General features: G+C 38.6%; 1 protein-coding gene across 13 annotated transcripts in view; it reads right to left on the reverse strand.

Moving 5' to 3' along the window:
- Positions 1–20,693, reverse strand: part of MAGI2 (membrane associated guanylate kinase, WW and PDZ domain containing 2) — a 786,243-nt gene that overhangs the window by 141,968 nt on the left and 623,582 nt on the right. For all 13 annotated transcript variants that reach the window (XM_075427760.1, XM_075427753.1, XM_075427751.1 and 10 more), the window contains 2 exons: positions 16,066–16,187; positions 14,424–14,606 (listed from right to left, as the gene is read on the reverse strand). In XM_075427760.1, the coding sequence (XP_075283875.1) occupies positions 14,424–14,606; positions 16,066–16,187 (305 nt within the window). The remainder of the gene's footprint in view (positions 1–14,423; positions 14,607–16,065; positions 16,188–20,693) is intronic.

Here is a 20,693-nt window from a genome sequence, read left to right on the forward strand (position 1 = left end):
ATTAAAAGGTGTCACCATTAAAAGAGAAATTAGTTACATGACCATTCCGCAATTTCCTCAAATCCCTCACTCTCCCAAATTAAAAAACAGACGCATTGCATAATTCAAAAACAAAAATACAAGGTGTGTCTTCACCTAATGGCAAATTAATTCTGTTGCATCAAATATAAAGAGGTGAAAGAAAAAGGAATAAAAATTATATGAACTTAATGTAATTTCTCTATTTTCCAGCTAAATCAGGATTTAAAAGAACATCTAAATCTATTACTGATAGCGATATAATAGTAAGGCTACAATGCATGAGAAATTTAAATTACTCTGAAGGAGTAGGTTCAATACATAGCCTGTCCCTAAAAGATGCTATGGCGAGTTGCAAACAGAGGTCACAAAAGAGTCATGGTAGCCCATGTCATTTCTAAGATTTGGGAGAAGAACCTGCTGCCACTGCAAGAAAGAGTAGAAAACTTGCTGAAGTCTGTTGAAGCGGACGCAATTATACTGTACAAGGTATTACGCCTCACTCTGCTGGTCAGCTGGATAGGGCAGCTTTCACAGCCACAGAAAGACTATCCGGCACTGCCTAAGCGCACTGACTTTTGCTCTTCTGGTCTTGACTCAGAAAGGGATTCTTTCTAGTTTCTTTTATGATATCTATTATAGACCCAAAAAGAAAACTTTCCAATTTGGAAAATGATAGATTACAGGTTGTCTACGTGCATTCAGTGTGTTTGCATTGTGCAAACAGATTTTGATAGAGTCTTCACCGAGATTACACTTCATATTTTACCCTTTGCTTTAGGGTCTTTGTTCCAGTCCCTCCTTTTCCCTGGGCTTGGTCTGGCTCTTCCCCTCAGCCGCATTCCAGTTCTGTGTGTAAGAGTGAGGGAAAGGCAGATAGAGAGATGACCTGATGTTGATTTCTTTGGCCAGTGTCACTCCTGCACTTAACTGGCAGAAGACTCATATCAGGGAAAGCCTGGTTTTTTCTGTCAACCGAAGATAAAGCATGTTCAACACAGAATTCATAGTGGAAGAAAATTAGCTCCTCATTCTAACACACACATGCAAAATGAGGATAACTTCTACATGTGGATGTATTTCTGTGTGGGAAAGTCAAAATCCATATCCCTGGGACCAGGCTTATCACTGTAAAAATGACGGCTCCATGGCATGGAGCCCCTCAGTGATATATCTGTAAGAATATTTGATATGATGAAATAGTACTATAGCTTGTCTAGCTCCCCTAGTTCCTAGAAACCACTGTTTTCTTTTTTTCCTGAAATGGACTAAACTTCATGTTTATTTTCTATATATATAAATATATATATTCATACATGCTCATGTATATTTTTACAGAGATACACCTTCATCACACCTACTCACAGACATTCACTTATAAAAGTACTTCATCATACACATTCAACATCAGCATTATAACCAATGTCATATTACTATCTGTTTGATACTTTTAGATACATCCAGATACCTCACTACATGGAATATGCATACTATTGTTTTATAATGGATTATCTCTAGCAGACTGTGATTAGAAGCAGCATTCTGTATTTGGAAGCGTGACATAGTATTAGATGACTCAGGTGAAACTCTGGCCTTCGAAAATGGTTGTATAGGACCTTGCTGTAAAAAGACCTGGGGTGCTGCGTGGCCATGGGGCGTGCTGGTACCTGTGTGACTGCTGGAGCATGAGTAATGCTGCACCACTATATCTATGCCCATACATACACTACAAAACATGCATGTTGGTTTACAAACTTTAAGAAAATTCTCATCATTAGGAGCTTTGGTGAATAGAAAGTTAAGATATAGCTGGTAAAAAGAGGCTATACAAAGAATGTTTTTTTCTGAAAATTTTTTATAGGTTGGCAGTAGCTAGAAGAAATTTCCAGTTTGTGTCAATTTTGCCTCAAAGCTCAATTAAAAGAAGTCTAAAAATCAGAAACATTATGGTTTTGCTTAATTAGTGAATTTTCTTAAGATAGTATTATTTTCAGTTTGAACTTTTTTTAAAAAAATAAATATTTGCCAACATTTTTGGAGAGCTATTACTTCCAGTTGACTTGAAATTACATATATTATGCTCTAGCAAAGCAGAATTCATTATTCTTGTAGCGAATGAAATGTTCAAAATACAACAATCCTGCATTTGTAACTGAACAGACTGTCATAAAATAGTATTTACTACACTATACATTTTAAAATAAAAATCCATTAGCTTGGCACCTGAGATGGATTAACATTTTTGACACAAACAATTGTTCAAGTGCAATTCTATTATCATCCATATTTCCCAAAACAATTCAGAACTATTTTTTAAATGAGTAGGAGCTGCGCTAGAAACACTTGAATCTCTTATATAACAGTCAACTGCATTTCCTTTTGATGCAATGAAGTCTGGCCTAAGAAATATACTCTGTCTGATGTACAGAAAATAATTGGAATACGACAGACTAAACAGATCACTGAAAACAATCTACCAAAAGAATAGAAAGCTTTTTTGAACTCCGAGTAATGATGTTGTCATTCTAACCTGTTTGGAAAACAACCAGAGTTAAAACGATAGTATTTTTAACTTCTCTTGCCTATGTTAGAACAAAACCCCCTTAAAATAAGGCAACTTTCTAAAATGATATAAAATTATAAACTTGTAAATGTGGTAAATATTTTGGTACAATGTGTAGCACTGCAGCATTGTATGAATTTCGTGTGGAATTTTACAGAAGAATCTACCCCTAAGCCCACCTATTAATCAAACAAAGTTAAAACCAAGGGTGATTTCTGGTGCTGGTGATGAGGTCTGACGGGAGGCAGTGTCTGTGCTATGGGTGGGTGCCTTCCTCTCCCATTGCCTGAGGACTACCTGCGTGAGCCACCAGGATGCCTTGTAGCGCATGGACTTTTCTAGAGGTTTCAATGGAAGAAAGTCAACAAGTCAACCAGGGCACATCGAACAAGATGTGGACCAAGAGCCCTGGACGAGGCTCTGGCCCACATCAAGGGAAATAACCCTAGTAACATGCTAGTGACAGTGGTACGCTTAAAGCACCCCTGCACATCTACCTTGTCTTGCATTCCCATACAGTCACAATGATGTTTCTGTTACACTATACCACGCACCTCTCCCTTACAAGACATGAAAGCACTGTCACGTTCACACTACTACCTCAATTTCCTCTTTTTCCAGTTTCCCAACTCTTTCTGCTGCCTGCTTTCTCTGAATTGCCCCAGCGCGAAACCACCGATTTTTCTTGTGCACTTTGAGTCCTTCACCGTGTTGCTGGCACCCCCAGCTCAGCCCTGCCAGCCACGGCAGAGCTGGTGGATTTGCAGGATTCAAAGGCGTGATTTCAGGCCAATAATCCTCAACTGCTGATAGCCTTTGCTTATTGAGACTTGTTATTTTGTGTATGTAGAGGTGGAATAGAAAATATCACGAATAACAGAGCAGCAGCATAACCCAGCAGCATGCTTCATGACTCACTTATAGCCTATGAATAAATTCTGAAGGAACAGACCTATCAAGAAAAGAAGAGGTGTCCAACGCCTTTTCCTCAGCAGTACCACAGGTGATGCTCAGTACAGCAAAGAAAGTCTCAGTAAACACTGTGTACAATGATGCTGATTTTAATGCAGAATAAAGTAGTTGAATACAAAGAATTCTAATTTACTTTTATTAGGAGCTGAAGAAGAAAGCAATACATCAAAAGGAGTGAAAATGTCAGTGTTTAAAAGTTCTGTACTCACATCACTGCTCTCAGACCTTTCTTGCAGAGCTCCTTCTCCTCTTTTCCTTAGTACCTTGCCCTCCCCTGTCCTGCCTCCTTCTACAGGCGCACACACACGCACATTAACACCCACTCTCCAGCCATCTCTGAGTATAAAATTACTGCCTTTTCTCCCTGCCTCCCTGCAGAAGAAAAACAAATTGTCATATCTTCAGCTCCAGCAAATCCTAGTCCAGCCAGTTTTCTCTGGTCCTGCACCCAGCATCTAGAGATGGGACCCTCTTCTCCCCCCACTGCCTAGTCATCCCCTGAGACTGACAGCTGAGACCTGGCAAAACTCCTCAGCTCCAGTCACCAAGGATTTGTCCAGCTACTGTACACAGTCCTTGCTTATCTGGGCACAACAAGGAGCGGTGTTTAGGGGAGTCTGGCTCTGCCGCCATGGCACCACTCCCCTGTGGTATCTACTGGAAGCGGAGATGAGCAGAAGCGAGAGCTGCCGGGGCAGCTCCCCGCTGCTGTGTGCACATACCGTCGCAGCACGGCATTCACCGACTCACAATAAATATCACACTTCTGTGACTGCTGGAGGGGAGAACGCTTTTGTGGGGCAGAGAGAGGAAAGGTTGGATGACCTTTTCCAGGGGCTTCTCACGTTTCATCAGGATTAACTTCATGCCTGCCTACTGGTTTGAAAAGTGCTCCGTATGTTATTGAGGAATCTTCAGTACAGGTTTTTAAACAAACAAGCCATTTTTTAAAATGTCAGAATCATCAATTACGAGGCAGTTGCATAAGTGCTGGAATAAACTTTGCTCTTCTTACAAAGGCTGTGTGAGCAGATAAACAGGGTCAGATGAGAGGTGCATCCATGCTAATATCCTGATTCCGGCAACAGACATTGAAAGATGCTTAAGAAGTGAAATAATAACAAAATTGCCTGAAATGTCTCTGTAACCCCTGTTAGTTAAAGGTTCACAAAGCTCCTGGAATATGATTTAGATGCCTGGAAATGTTTCTTCATCTCTAATGCAACTGTGGATATTTTTACTTTATGCCATGCATCAAATGAGAAAATCAGAGCACTGACAAAAATTTGATCTATACGCGATTTAGCACAGATTCCTGTTTTAATGTATACCGCACAATTGAACATATAGAGTAGTTGCCCTAAATATCTTAAGCTAAATTACATTAGGCTTCTCTTCACTAAGATTTGTAACAGTTATAGATGGGAGTTGTTAACTGCAATAATTATTGGACTTTACAAAGTTCTAAAATGAATATTTCTCCTTTTGGACAGGGAAATTGAGGTACAAAGATGTTAACTAATTTGTTCAAATAAAATATTCGCTAACTGTGAAGAAAGATATTTCCCATTCTAAACATACAACAGAAATTGTATCTTGAACGTAATTACTCAACTTCTTAAATTTTCAAAGGGTTTAAAATTTGCTTTAAATTTTAGCTTTAAAATTTGCTCTTAAAGGATAGTTAAAGGCATTGAAGATCTGAATTTCTGAACTCTCAGATTTTAGTATAGATACAGGTTGTATTTAGTTGCACAAATGTGGAGGCAGAGATGATTATGCATTCTTAATCTATTTACTTTTTAATACAAAATGAAAAAAAAAACTTGAACTCAGATAAAAGTTTACTTTTTGTTTTCATAATTGAATAGTGTAATAAAGCCCTACATGCCAAAACAACAAATTTAAAAGAAAATCGAAGGTGGCATGGCATGATGTTGAAAAGTACAGTTCTACATTATTAATTTCATTAGTGCAATATGAAGTTCTCACTTTCCCTGTCATCTCTTTATACAGAATGAAGTTTTCCCCCCTCCCAGATAATTCTTCTTGTTAAGAAATAAGATGTCATTATTTATTGAATGAAATTGTACATGAGAAGATGATGACTATTATTTTCAATGTATTTTTTTGTCTGTTCATACAAATAGCCAAATCATGCAAGACAGATGTTAGTTACATTTGATAGGAGAAAAGTTATTTCTGCGACTGCTGCATTTTTGGCAGCCACTGAGTTCATTGCACACTGCTTACTCAACTGGCAAGTTGCAAAATTTACAAAAATTGTCCTAATAAATGTGAGGATTACGACAACATCTCATGGCCTATGTTAAATATTCTAATAGCGGAATCTGCAGATTTTGTGTGATGGAGTTCAGACTGAAGAATGAATTTATGGGCTTCTGAGATGGGTCATATGTGTTGTTTTGGTGTATGTCAATATCAGGAGTAAAATAGGATAAAAGTATCTCAGTATATGATAGTAGACAGAAGAAATTATTAAACATTCCTTCTGCCTTTGTATTTTGTATACTGCAATATGTATGACATAGTTTTAGTATCGACGTCTATGCTTTTGGCCTTTGTGGCCGTGTTTTCTACGAAGTCAGACCTTGAATTAATAGGAAAGTGAAGCTGCACATACTTGAACAGTTCGTGTTCCAAATACCCTCTCTGCCTTTTCAGCTTTACTCTTTTCTATTTTACTTTGCCATGTTTCTTGATTTCTGTATGTTCTCATCCTCTGCAAAAGCCATAGCACCTTTGAGCACCAGAAGACCTCCATTTACTCCTGTTACAGAGACCTAGACTGGCGGCTTAAGTTAAACAGAATGTGTACATCTTGTGTATATGGTACATCTTATGTGTATGGTTCATGTTCCGTTTGTCCATGAGAGACGGGATTGTTTATATTATCATAGTTCGTGCCTGAATTATGCCCTTTCTTCCTACCAAATTGCTTCACCTTTGGTTTCTGGGTTAAATAAAAACATACCTGCAATGAAAATCTGGTCAAAGGTGAAGCAGTCAGATGAAAAGACAGTAAGTGCTGTACACGTGGAATCTGTCATGGCTGGACTCATTCAGACCTCAGCCAGCTATAACCAAACACGTTAAACTTCTATAGTCGGTGTGCTGGAAGGGTTGGCCTAATGGCTTAGCCATTAGAATTAACCTAGTACATACAAGCAGATCTGCTTATATATTCTCTCCTGCAGAAGACTATGTGGCACGCTTACATAACCCAGAATTTCACCTATTTACATGTCCAGTATTTCACTGTTTCAAGCATCAAGCACAGATTATCATTCTTTGGACTGATAAACATAGATCAAAATACAGTGTCAACACTTCAGAATTTCTTTCAGTATGAAATCAGTGCCATAAACCATGCGTACTATGAGTTATCTCCCCTGTATAAACATAGAGTTTATAAAAGTAAAATGAAAGATTGTTGTTCTTTCCAGATACCTGCTGCATTTCTGCATACTATCTGACTTAAAAAAAAGAGTCTTTTGAAGAAGAGTCACTATAGGAAAGGAAACAAGTTATTGTATTATTCAACCCTAATATTGGTGTATATTTTATCAGCACCAGTAATATCTGAACCAAAATATTATAAATGCTGGAGATGAAAATGAATTTGTAATCGCCAGTATATGGCTGAACTCAACCATCGGACTTCTTACAATGTTGTCTGAATCATTAAATGAGAAAAAATTAAGTGTATTGGATTTAAAGAGATTTTTGCCTTTTCTTTTAAGCATTCATAAAACCACAAGTGTGAGCTTGGAATTAAGCTAGGGGAAACAAACATGCTTAAAATTGTCAGAAAAGGTTTATTATTACAGTAAAGAATCAATCACTGCTTGTTGTGATACATGATAAGGAAAAACAAAGGAGGCCATTAACACACTCCTCTTAAGGCATTGAAGGAGGAATCTGGTTATTTAAGTAAGTGCCTACTGTCATTTACAACAGCCTTGGGCATTTGAGATGTTCATATAGGACTTGCAGGTATGACACAAGACTTACAAGGTCGCTTCCTGGAATGGCAGGAGGAGATTAAGTGGGATCTCCGGCACTTCTAATGGCACTGGACACCTATGTTTAGGCAACTAAATAGCACCCCAAATGCTGGTAGTCTCAGTTCTTCTGTGGAGGCAACCTTGCCCTCCCTATTGACACCATACTTTCCTGCATGTGATACTTTGAACCACCTTGAAGTGAGGTATTATAAGTCTAAAGCTTGAGACAGAAGATTAATGAAATTTCTAAATTATGACAAACCTTTGGGCTAAAAACCAAGATATGGAGTCAGAAACCAGTGAGTCCCATTTGTACTAGCAATGAAAAACCAGAATCATCTCATGAAGTGAGACAGTGCCTGAGGTGAAGACAACAAGTTCCTAAGAAGTTTTTTCTACTTATTCCTGTGACTTTAAGAACATACTGTCCATTTTCAGAAGCATTTTGAAATACAAGTTAGATGAGCTGCTGTAATTGCTTTTCCAGTTTGTATAAATAATTTTAATTGAAGACTTCAAGGGAATAGCCAAATGACAGGGCTAAAAATAATCAATAGTTCTCTTTGTACCTCGAGGAATATTTATGCAAAGTGGTGTGGTTTTAACAGGAAAGATTTGTATGCAGTGCTTAATGAATGCTCCGTAGCTTGATAGATAGGCAACATGGACTCAAGCTTTAACTCCGTATCAGGCAGAGCAGACAGTGACATATGGATTTTCTGCACCTCGGGAAGAACACAAGGCTATTGACTATCACACCAGCCAACCAAAGAAATCTGACAAGAGGCACACAAAGTCCTCGGATATAGACAGTAACGGTGCATGGTATACAAAATAGGGATACAAATTTTTTAGCCTAGGCTTGTCTCTGTCCTGTTTGTCTCTCACTAAGTACCTAAACAATCTAGTGAGTACCAAAAGATTAAAAATATGCAGAAAGCACTAAAATAGGAACCTTACAGGGATTAGAATTCAGTAATTTTGTGACAGAAGTGGAAGAGATCTTTGGTCTTAGCTAGACTGAAATGAGGAGACAAAAGACCACTGCTGGTTCAGAAGAAACATCCTAGCTTCCAAACAAAGCAAGGTGTTAAGAAAGTTTGATAACAGCTCCTCTCTCACATAAGCTTGCAGCTGCAAAACTGACATTATATGAGTCCTTGGTATATATTAAAAGAGTATTTTAACCTGGAGACTTACGAGGATAATGAAAAGATATTCCTTCCTCAGCAGTTCAATGAGTAGCACAATCTCGTATGTTCCTTATGCCATGCCTTAATTTTGGGAGGCCAGTCTTCCTAGTGCCATTGGATGAGGTGGTGTCAGGCAGGTGAGCTAATTAAATTTCAGTCAGCATCTGGTGTTGCAGAAATGAAGTGCTACATATGCATGTGACCAGTTCTTCACTGAGCTCCTGGTCAGCGAACCTCTTCAGATGACAACTGTGGTAAACAGGCTACCAGGGGGAGGGCATATTGTAAAAGAAAATATTGTCAGATGGATCTTGACTGATAGCAGGTGAAAGAAACTTGATTTCTTTGAAAAAGAAGATAGGTACAGTGGTGCGTGGTCATGAGACACTGAGTCCTTCAGCAATATTCTGGCAGCATTCACATTCCCAGATGACTGCAAAACATATATATATACACATATATATATATATTTTTAATTTGAATATATTTGCTTCTTTGGGTTGAAGGCATTCCTTGTGCATACATAGTACACCTTTTCTGGTGTTGCTGAAACTGGACAGCTTGCATCTCACCTGACCTGACATTAGGTGGGACAGAGATCTGTTCATCTGAACTGACAATGGACAAAAAGGGAGAAGAACTAATCTCTTTGAACTTGTAAAAATGCATCCTTTTGCAGACGTCCCCAGTTTCTTCTTTCTTGAGTACTCTACTTGAGGCTGTGAGATGTTAGCTTTGCTGTGCAAAAGTATGCATGAATGATAACTAAATAATTGTTCCCTAAGCTTAGTGACATTATAGGGTCAACCACCTGATAATGGCTTCAGTTTTGCTCTTGTTCAAGTGAATAACAACATTTATGACTTTATAAATCAACAAGTGTGCAGTCTCTCCAATTCCCGTACATTTAGAGCAACCTCAGCTTCTTGAAAAATTCATCATGTATAGAAGATTGTTATGGGTCTTGATGGTAGGCCCACAGATAGCAGCAAGGCCACTGGTCGCTCCTTTCAGTATTTCTAACAGCTGGCTCATTCCCTTTGGGGAACTTTCAGGTGAAGTAGAGATTCTGAGTAGTAGATGTGGGACTGATCTCTAGATCTCTAATCTCTAGGCTTCATCCTAATAGTCATCTAGAAGTGGTAGATGTCTACTCATCTGGTAGGTGTAGACATCTGTCTTGTAGACACCTATGTTTGTTAGCTGAACCTTATCTTAGATTCATGAATTTTTATTTCTAGGATAGATGAACTAATATAGTGAAGATACCATTCCTGAGAGAATAACATCTGAAAAAGTCTAAGTCTGCATTGTTTACAGATGTTTTAGCATCTTTGACCTGGCCAAGTGTATGTCTGGCTGATGAAATGAAAAAGCATGTTCCCCATTTCTTGGTTCACACTGTTGAGCTATGACAATTCATCACAGATGTATATACATTCCTGGTAAGATCAGCCTGCAATGGTCATAGGTATGCATCAGTCAGAAGGGTCATCAACATCCTTAATTTACCACTTCTATACTATGTCTTTGAGCTGTTTCCTGGAAATATTCATCAAAGGAACTGGAACTTGCTGAAATGTGCAAAGTGAGAATCTTTCCCGAGCTTGATTATGTGGGAGTGTTTCAGTTTATCTAGTACACTGAATAACCTTGAGAATTTTAGGAGAGTCTCTGCCTTTGCAGCTTGAGCTTTTATCTGACTCAGCCACAGGCCTAAATTTTTGTTTGCCTTGGAACAGCAGTCATTCAAAATCACTCACTGTACAAAAATCGTTTCACATAGATGCAGTCTTTTACCAATGACGTTCACTCAGCCTTTTAATGGGATACAGGGGCCCCTTAAATGCAGTTTTCTGTTGGCGGCATGAGGCTTCAGACAAGACAAATCAAAGACAACCTCCCAGGAAAAAATGTGGTATCAGCTCCTAGGCTGTCTTCAGTTAGGCAGAGATGCTGTGGGTTGTAATGTTCATATCCAGTAGCTTGATTGAGGTCCAAATGCTAAAACATGTCCTAGAAAGGCATTTGCAGTATTATTAACAGCCATTAGCTCACAGATGCTAGATTTACAGAGGGCATAATAACCCTTAGGAATTCTGAAACATCTGGCAAATGGGCTCAGGAATGTAATTTTTGGCTGGTTTTGGCTTATCCGCTGAGATGTGGTTCCTCTGAGTCTGCTTGTGAGGTTTGTTGTGGGTCTGAGACATTTATAGCTACGTCTTAGTGTGCAGCACTGGGCTGTGAGTGGTGGTGTTGGATCACCAGGACTTCAGATATCTCTTGTTGCATCTCAGTGCACTCAGTTTGCCTCGCTGCTTTAATTGTTTCATAGCATCACAGCGATACCAAGTCTCTGTCAGACAGCTGCTTCCATGTTCCAAGGGTTGAAATCCCAAATTGTTTCATTTTGAAATCTGCGGGTGAAATCACTGTGTTGTGATCATGTTAAAAGGTGACAATAACATCTTACATAGATTCACCTTTCTCTTTGAACAGCAGTTGTATCTGACCCCTAAATTAGATTTGGGTGGAGAAGTAAAACAAAGTTACAATATTTGTTTTCTACGAGCTTGTTTCTTTAACGATTCGGATAAAGTACAGCATAGGTGTCTTCAGCCTGTGGCCAAGATCAGGTAAGATGAAGGAGATGGTACCTTTTCTTCCTTTTTTCCCATACCAGATGCAGGTCTAAACCACTACATTTTTCTTTACTGTTTGGCAAAAAAGAAGTGTCAGCCTTGGAAGGGAAAGGCTCCAGAGTTCTATTACAGTAGGGAGCACCAGCACCTGTGGTCATCCCTTATATCCAGGTTGCTTCACAGATCATAGTGCCACTGTCCTCAGGTTTTCTATTATGATGTTCTACTGCCATGATGTGATATTTTTATCATTTGTCAAAGCCTCCTATGACTGTGATCATGGCTGGAGTGCACATAAATTTCACAACAACACATACATCATGTCAAAAGAATAAAACCACCCCATATTTAAAAAGTTCTATTAATCATCCAGTGATTTCTACCTAACAAACCAAAGGTTCATGTGTAATTTCAAATAGTTTTAAAACATAAGACTTGAACAGCTTTATGAACAAAATGCTATTGATGGAACCTGGGAGGCTTTCACATCTCAAGTTGTATCGATTGTACAATGTCTGAACAGGGAGAGAAATCCCACTTCAGGAAGTGGGAAAAGGATTGAGTATCAGGAAATATAAGCACATTGCTGAACAGTGCTTTCATAATTATTCTGACCTTAAATACCTTTTTAAATTTTACTCTTATCATCTTTAGAAATCACTTCAAATATTCATTGAAACTGTGTTAGATGTCAGAATCATTAGCCTGAGATTCACCAATTACTTTACACCAGAACTCTGTCACTCTTCTCAAAAATGAAGACATCTGAGGCTAGATATTCTGAGACGTAATTTTGTATATATCAGGCTCACATAATTATAGAGTGATTATATATTTGAATGTACATTCCTGTCTTGCATTCTTAATACAGTTGAATTAATTACCATGGAAAAAAAAATAATCAATGTTATTTCTAAGTATTGTAAAGCACATTTTTCCTATATTTTCCCATCACAATCTGTGACTACAACAACCACCGTTAATAGTACTATAACACCTATATTCAATTCCAACTTCAAAATTTAAGTTGAAAGGATACTCTATTTTCCAGACAAAAGTGCTCCATATGAAAAAGATCACCAATAACCAGCCCACACTTTCTCCAGATTAACAAGTAACTCTGAGTGCTGGATCTTTGAACACTAAACTGTGACAAGCAAGGAAAATATCTCATGTAGTGTATTAGGCAGTATCAAAACACTAGGAAAAATGAAGTCCATGTTACTAAAATTTCCTGAACTTCAGGAAGTCTGTTGTATTCCTTGTTCACTTAATCAGCTAATTTAATTTTGGCTTCGAGAGCCAAATTGCATTAAGTTAAAATGGCAACAAGAATTCAGAATAAAACTGCTGTTAGACTATTTTTTTATAAAACCAATGGCAACAATTTATATTCTACTTCTTTCTTGCATTTTACTTCTTTATATAAGCTCTCTGTTTAACTATCTGGCATTAGAAACATCATGCCAGCTGTAATACGAGATTTGAGGCAAATTGCGGTGTTTTAAAAGTAATGTTTTTCACAACCTTCACACTTCCTACTTGCAAAGTCCTGGAGAGTCCTACAGAATAAACCAGAGTTCAGGGTGATTTATTGCGACATACGATAGTCCAGATCATTCCTCTGCTACAACAAATAAAGGATGAAAGGAAATTTCCGGAAGAATCACTTGGGACTACTCCACTCACATCATTTGTGCCTGTGTGTGTTTATGTGACTGTCTCCTGTAAAACACTAAAAGGATCCTGCTCTGCTGCTGTGGTTCATCCACAGCGATCTGCCACAGGCTAGGAAATTCTCTTATCTTCACAGCGGCTCTGGCCACCATGAACTTGAATTTCTGCAGAGAGAACATAAATCCCAAACTAGCATTTTTTCTACGAAGTCTTCATGAGAAATGCAAGGAAAAATTACATACATGTCCCAGTACCAATGTGCAGCCTGTCTAGTACCTGATGAACAAGGACTGCTTGGGAGAGACGGCGCACAGTGACAGGGCTGCACGAACACAGGACTACAGTCACTTGTAATCAGGTGCACTGGTGGAAATCCCGACTGGATCTAAAGAACAAAAAATCTCCACCGTGAGAGTGGTTTAGTATTGGACAGGAGCCCACAGAGACTGTGGGATTGCTGTTCTATTAAATTGTCTAACATCCCTTGGATGAAGCCCTGAGCAACCTGATCCATCCACTAAGTTAGCCCTGCTTTGAGCAGGAGGCTGGTGACTGGAGGTCTTTGCCAACTGAAATGATTCTATTATTCTCTGATTGTCTTTTCCTACAGGAGATGATAGCTGGTTTGCAAACTGAGTTTATTTTCCTCTAAAAATGTTTCATCCATATATATGCCTGATGTGACCCTCCAAACCTTTAAGACAGTGGTTTGTAACCTTTATCAATCTGTGGACATGAAAAAATTTCCAGTGGTGGTCCAGATCTAAAGAGCAGCTTTAAATCTCTTCAGAGGAACTTTCTTTTATTTAGTTAGTTTTCACAGATTCTTTATTAGTAGGCCACAGATGCCTACGTGTCCATATGCCGCACTGAAAACTCTTGTTTTGATGGTTCTAATGAGAACAATGTTGGATCAGACTTGACTTTGATTATTTTGCAAAGCCATCCTTTCTAAAGAAATAAATTTGCACTTAGTAGTCTGTGCTCTCTCTGCCTGTCTCTTTTTCTTTCCATGCACAGATTCCCCTTGAGTAAAAAAGCCTATAAAGCAAAGAAAATCACATCCCGTTTTTATGTAGGAGAATGCAGAGGTCTTTTCTCCCTTAAAATATTGTGAAATGGGGAGAAATAATCCACATGGCATTATTAGAAAGAAAAACTACATGAAAGTTTTATCTGCAAAGTTTATCTTATAGAGCAGACACATTACCCATTAATGCAGAAAGTGATATGGAAAAACATATGCCTTCCTGGACAGAGTGAGACTCAGAAATCTATGTCTCACTCTACTTCTCATATAAAAGAACAGAGGAACCATCTTAATTACCTGTTTCCATTTTCCCATCTTGTGCTGCAGGCCCATCAGGAATTACACTCTTCACCTGGAGAAATTCATCTGGCTCATCCCCACCAATGATGGTAAATCCAAAACCCATGTTGCTTTTCTTAAGAGTTGTGCTGAGGAAAGTCCCCTTCAGCTGTGATGCATCACGGGTGAAGAGTGGTTTTTCTACATCAGTCAACACAAACAAGAAAGGCAAAAGTTCTGATCTAGTCACAACACAGCGGGGACAGCAGATAACAATATTGGCTGACAGCAGGTGACAGTGTATGAAAAACAAGGAAATAAAGAGTGCAGGCATTCCAGGAAAAAATATTTGTGAGTTCTTATATCAATATAAGGTTAAAACACATTTCTAATCTATGGCAGATCAGCCATAAGTGGGGAGTTATAAATGTTCTTTCACATTAGAAATACATTTAGAAGTGGATATTGTATAGCTAAAATAATTACAGCAATAAAAATGATCTGTGAGGTAACATTAAAACCTCTTTCCTAACCTATAAATTCAGCTTTGTCTACAAAGTAATGCATTCTCCATAATTTCCCTCCCACCTGCACTAAAGAAAACACCCCCTTAATATTTTATTCCACTTGTTAACAAGCAGTGCTAAATATTAAGTGAGCTTTTCTCTCCGGACACGCGGGGTTTTGGCATCTAACAAGTGACACACGTAACTGCTGTGCAAGCCTCGTGTCCCCACTCCGTGTGCCCCGGTGTGCGATGTGGGTGGTGGAGGCTCCCCATGCCTCTCTCCCGTGCTGTGCTTGGTGAGGAAGGGTGAAAGGAAGGTGCAAAAGTTGTGACTCCACCTGCTGTGGCTACGCCCGTGGCGGTGGGGCTGGGCTGGTGGGCAGCAGAGGACATACCGTGCAGCCCGCGCGTCCCGGCGGGGTCGCGCCAGCACTGGGACAGGTCATTCACGCTGCGGGACCTCTTGGGGGCGGGGCGCTGGTGGGCGAGTTGGGGTCTAGGTAAAGTTGATGAAGAGCTTTCTACTGTTACAAAGGAGAACAAGCCTCATTCTCTGGCTATAACCTTACGTTAAAGTTTATTGGTCTCTACCAATACTGTTTGCTGCTTAAACCGCTCATTTTTAGCACATTAATTTTTACATTACCAGGAGGATGTATTCTTGTAAACTCCTATACCACAGTGCTTGAGGCTTTTAACTTAATTGATGCTTGCTAGATGAGCTAGCTCAGAAACATACCAAACATCAATTAACGGTAATTTAGAGAAAGTACAATTAATTATTTCAGTGTTGCCAACCTCAGGTGCTCAAGAGAGAGTCATACATTCCCAAGAACAGAATTTGTGATTTTATTTAGAAAATTACTTTGGGGCTCTTATTGTTCTTTCTGTTTCTCAGTCTTTAGGAAACACTAGGATCAACTTTTCTGTCTTTTCTCTGTGCCTCTGATGGTTAGAGTGTTTTAGGTGGCTCATGAGTCCCGCAACTCTGGGAGATTGGACATTTAGGCAAGAAAAATGCTAGGAGATAGGCGATAACATTGTGAGATTTGGCAACACTATTGTTTTAATTGGACTATGACAAAATCATTGTCACATAAAGAGGAGAGCAGGATCTTTCATCTTAACTAGATAGCTGACACGGTACTGTACCTCGGAAACCTTGGGCCTGCATAGGCTTTGTTCCAAGTTCTGCGTTGGGCATGTTATGCTGCTGTAGCTTCCTTTTTGCTTCTAGGACAGGGTTTTCAAATTGTGTTCTTCTATTTATGTGGCTGGAAAAAATTTGGTTTTGATTAAAAATCGGGTTCAGTTGGGGAAAATGATCATTTTCACAGTAGGATGCTGTATGTGACTTAGGTGTGTGTGGTTAGATAGCAAAACCGTTATGAAACCCCAATGGGCCTAAGCATGTCCCTTATACTCCACACAATTTTGCTGGGGATGAGAAATGCACAGTCTAGCACACTGCATAACGAACAGCACTGAGAAGTGTTGTATCGTTTCAATACGCTGAGCTCCACTACAGGCAAATGGTTTTGATCAATGGGACTACATATTAAACAGCAGTATCGCTGAAGCATGCTGCAATGACGGTTTTTCATGTCTTTAGCACAAGCATTGCTCTGTGCACGATTCAAAGGATCTGAACCGTTTTTTTGCATTATTATTGATTAGCTGTAAGTGAAATTACTTAATCACTTACAGAAAAGGTAAAGCCTAGAACACTGAGTGCTTGTATGATTGCAGCTTAGAAATAAATCTAACACAGGAAACAAACTGAAGATGATTTCTTTTTAATTCTGTGGTATATTTCTGCTCAGGTGTACAGAAAAATGGGATGTTGCAGAAACTAAGTCAGATGGTAGATTAGAACTATGTAGATAGATATACGAAATATGAGAAAAGTTAATGTACACATTTTTTTGGCGATGTTTTACATTTCCTACAATAGGTCAGTAAGTACATCTGTCATTACACTACTAATATTCTGTATTGTGTTTAGAACTACTATCTTAACTACATAATCTATCATATTGTTTGTTTTAATTCTTTAATTTAAAGCATAGATTTTACCAATCAATGAGTATTCCTACTACCCTGTCCTGTGATATGTTTCACTTCTTTTCTGAAGAGGGCAAAACGATTTAGTAGGTTGCATTGAACAACTCTGCAAGATAGGATCACAATTGAGTAACAGTGTTTTGTGATGCAAACATTGTTCTGGGGAAATAAATACATATGTACAGAGCAGGTTTTCAAACATGTTACTCTATTTGCTGTCACTGAGCTACTATGTATTGAGTTCTTCTGAAAATCCAACCCCAATCTTGGGCTTTAAGCACTTGGAGAGGTGACCTGGGAACATTTGAAACTCTGAGGTCCTGAAAAGGGTTGAATAGCTTCAATTTATGTTGAAATGACCTTCTATGCACTTTTCAGGTCCCTTGGGATTCAGGTCCTACCACTGGCTTCGAAGAAAGTTAGTGGAATTGCCATTGAGAAGTGAGGTAGAGGGAAGGTAGCAGGTCCTATGGGAGTGCAAGACACTTGGAAAACCAGGATGTAATATCCAGAGGTAATGCAATGAAAAGATTTCCAGTCATGTAAAAGAACACTTGATTTAATGAGAGGAAGTAAATGTGATAAATCCTGGAGTTCCTACTTTGTTAACATGGCTATAACTCATTCAACTGGCTACTAACTCACTCCTGTACTCTAAAATTTTGATTAATAGCTTTCTTGTAACTTTTAATCTATGCTGCAGACAGAGAAAGTTCCTTCTGTTTCTTTCCTTCTTCAAACAGGCTGTTTAAGATTGTAGGCTTTCCTTTCCTAGGCTTTCATTTCCTAGCTAGACCATGTTGTAATTGTCAGGGTCTTCAGCACCTTACTCTATTGCAAACCTAGAAACACATGATGGAAAGGAAAGCAACTTCATCAGCTAAAAAAGGAGGAAAACAAGACTCACATGCATTAAATGTTCATACGGTAATTATAAACTACTTACATAAGCATGAAAAACGTAATTTCCATGCTACCACCTATCATGTGATGTATTTAATACCTTGAAGGAAATACTACTTTTGCTATTACACAAGGCAGTGAGGAAACATCACGTGAAATGCTACATAAAGTTCTGATCACCCATGACCAAACAAAATGAATCCATAGAAAAGGTTTTACAGGACGACCAGTGAGAGTCTTCCATGATAGAAAACCAAAAGATCTTTTTATTCAAGCAGAATTAATTCTGATATATAATTGCATTCTATGAATACATTTGGAAGTAAATACTAGAATGTATTAAAGATGTCAGGATTTCAGACTTGAAAGCTGTAGGCTGCTTACAAGCAGAAGTGTGAAATTATGAAACTGCTTCCAATAGCAGATCTGGGGTAAAATATCCAGTTACCCAGTTCGTTTCATGTTAGCACTTGATACGGTTAAAACCAGGGTTGCTACACAGTGGGTTGAGTTAATTGCTTCAACATAGGGATCGTGTCTCGTTTTAGAGGCTCTAAAGTATCCTGCCCTGGTCTTCAGCTGCCCTTCCAGAAGAGCATGGGTTTCCCATAGTTTTTGTGACCTATTACGCAGATGTAATGGATATCCAAGATCATCTTAGAGATTTGCATTTCGGACCTTGAATTGGCTTAGTGTTACGCTGTAATTGCAGGGCACACCTCAGTACTGCAGGAGGCCTCTTGCAGACCTAAGTTACAACTTATATGTGGTTCTGCGATATAAATAAAGATGGGATTTTAGCTAATATAGGATGTGCCCATGGCTCAAGGAACATCAGTTCCTGTGGTACTGACATCACAGCTAGAATCTGCTATCCACTGTTTCTCTGCAGTTTCTTGGTAGAGTTGAAGTTGTGGTTTAGTCCATTTACACAGAAATGTCTTCAGTGATGGTACCTTGAAAATTACTTTTTTGCTGTAGTAGATCAGAGAGGAAGACTAGCAGTGGTACTAGAAGCACCTTAAGGTGTTTGTGCAATCTTAAAATTTCTTAGCTCAGTTTTATTCCCATATTTTGACTGTTTTATTGTAGCATGCAGTCTCCAAAGCACAATGTGAGAATCTCAACAAATTCAAACAACTGCATTAAATATTGTGTCCAAGAGAAGTCAAAGAAAAGAAAATTACACTGGTAATCAGTCTTTTTTATCAGTCAGTAATACTGCATTTGTGCTCCTAGACTGATGAGATATGAAACATCTCCCTTTCATGCAATTTTAAGTGCTATACAGCTTCATGGCTAAATCAGAAAAAATACTACTGATGAGTTTACCTGAAAAAGAAGTTATTAAGCTAAGTAGTTCCTTTGAAAGGACATTCTAGCCTTTCATCTAGCTACTTCAGCTGCATACAAAGTCGGTATTACTAACCTAGACCTTAACAAGACAAGCCAAATGCGAATTTTAGAGACGGTTACAAAGAAGTGCTTTTGTGGTTAAAATAGATTTTGGATGTGATCCAAAAATGTATTGCTCATTGCTCACAGTATCTAATTCAGTGAGCATTTCTATCTTCACTTTTCTTCCTTTATTTTATAAAATGCATATTAAATATAAAAGCCCAATCTAAAGACAAGAATCCAACTAATTTATCCTAGTGCCACTGCAGCTGTACAAAAGAATCATGCTGCCTTTTGTTTGCTTTCTGGTCCCAAGAACCCCGAATCTCCCTCTGCACAGAAGAAAGGGTAGTTGGTGCTACTGTTAGCCTGCAGTAAACCCAGTGGAGACAACCCCTCAGAGGTAGGATTTGGGTTTGGTTTTGGGCTATGTTTAGCTATATAGCTGAAATAGTGCCTCTTGCGTTACGAGTAGTAGTATCATCACCACCAGCCATCCTATGAGACTTAGGCCCCTTTCTGCCATTTTGTCAGTGAATGTGGCCAGGCTAAGTTGGATTTGTGGTGGTGTTTCATGTCGGATGTGCTTAAGACAACTGAAAAGCATTCTTAGGAGATTTATGGGCAGTAATACTGAGTGTGCAGATTTTAGTTGATGGCCAAGATACTGAGCCCTGCCAAAACAGTATCACATCTAAGCATGTGCATCAGCAGGAGTTCAATCCATCTCCTTTTCATAGCTACTTTAATGTATGTGTTTTTTCTGTAGTTTGTGGCTCTAACTTTTGAAATTGTTGCCTATAACCCGTCAAAGTAATTCTGAGGATCAAGATGCCTAAAAGATGGACATTCTGATACATAACTTGTTAGTGTCTAAGTCATCTTTTCACGCACGTTTTTCAGTTGCTGATATTTTATAATGACAAAAAGACCTGTAATCATTTTTCCTATTTGAGTAGTACGAGAGTGGTGTCAGAAATAGTAAGTTAAGGAGGTATGCTCTTCCAGAGTAAATATCTTTATGGACAATTTAGCTGTTTTATTAAAGACACCCTGTCTGGAAATTGAACTCTGTGTTGTATTTAACCACCCTTAAAGGGGAAAATAATCTTTTGGCAATTAGAATGCTGAAAGACTTAGCGCACTCTAATAACCACATTCTCTCCATAGCCCTGCACAGCTAAGTGCTGTTAGTTCTTCGTTTATAAATTAGGAGAAAATTGCATGAAAGTTAACCCACATATAGCAAACACTTCTCATTTGTGTCAAATGTCTACACCTTACAAATGAAGTCTGGACCTGCATATGCAAATGAAAATTTTAATAATGTCTCACAGCTACATTCATGCATGATTAAGAGAGGAAGTTATACTGGGGACCGATTTTTTTAACAGAATTTGCAAATACGCTGTGAT

Source organism: Opisthocomus hoazin, chromosome 8, assembly GCF_030867145.1.
Source record: "Opisthocomus hoazin isolate bOpiHoa1 chromosome 8, bOpiHoa1.hap1, whole genome shotgun sequence".
Classification (NCBI taxonomy): Eukaryota; Metazoa; Chordata; class Aves; order Opisthocomiformes; family Opisthocomidae; genus Opisthocomus; species Opisthocomus hoazin.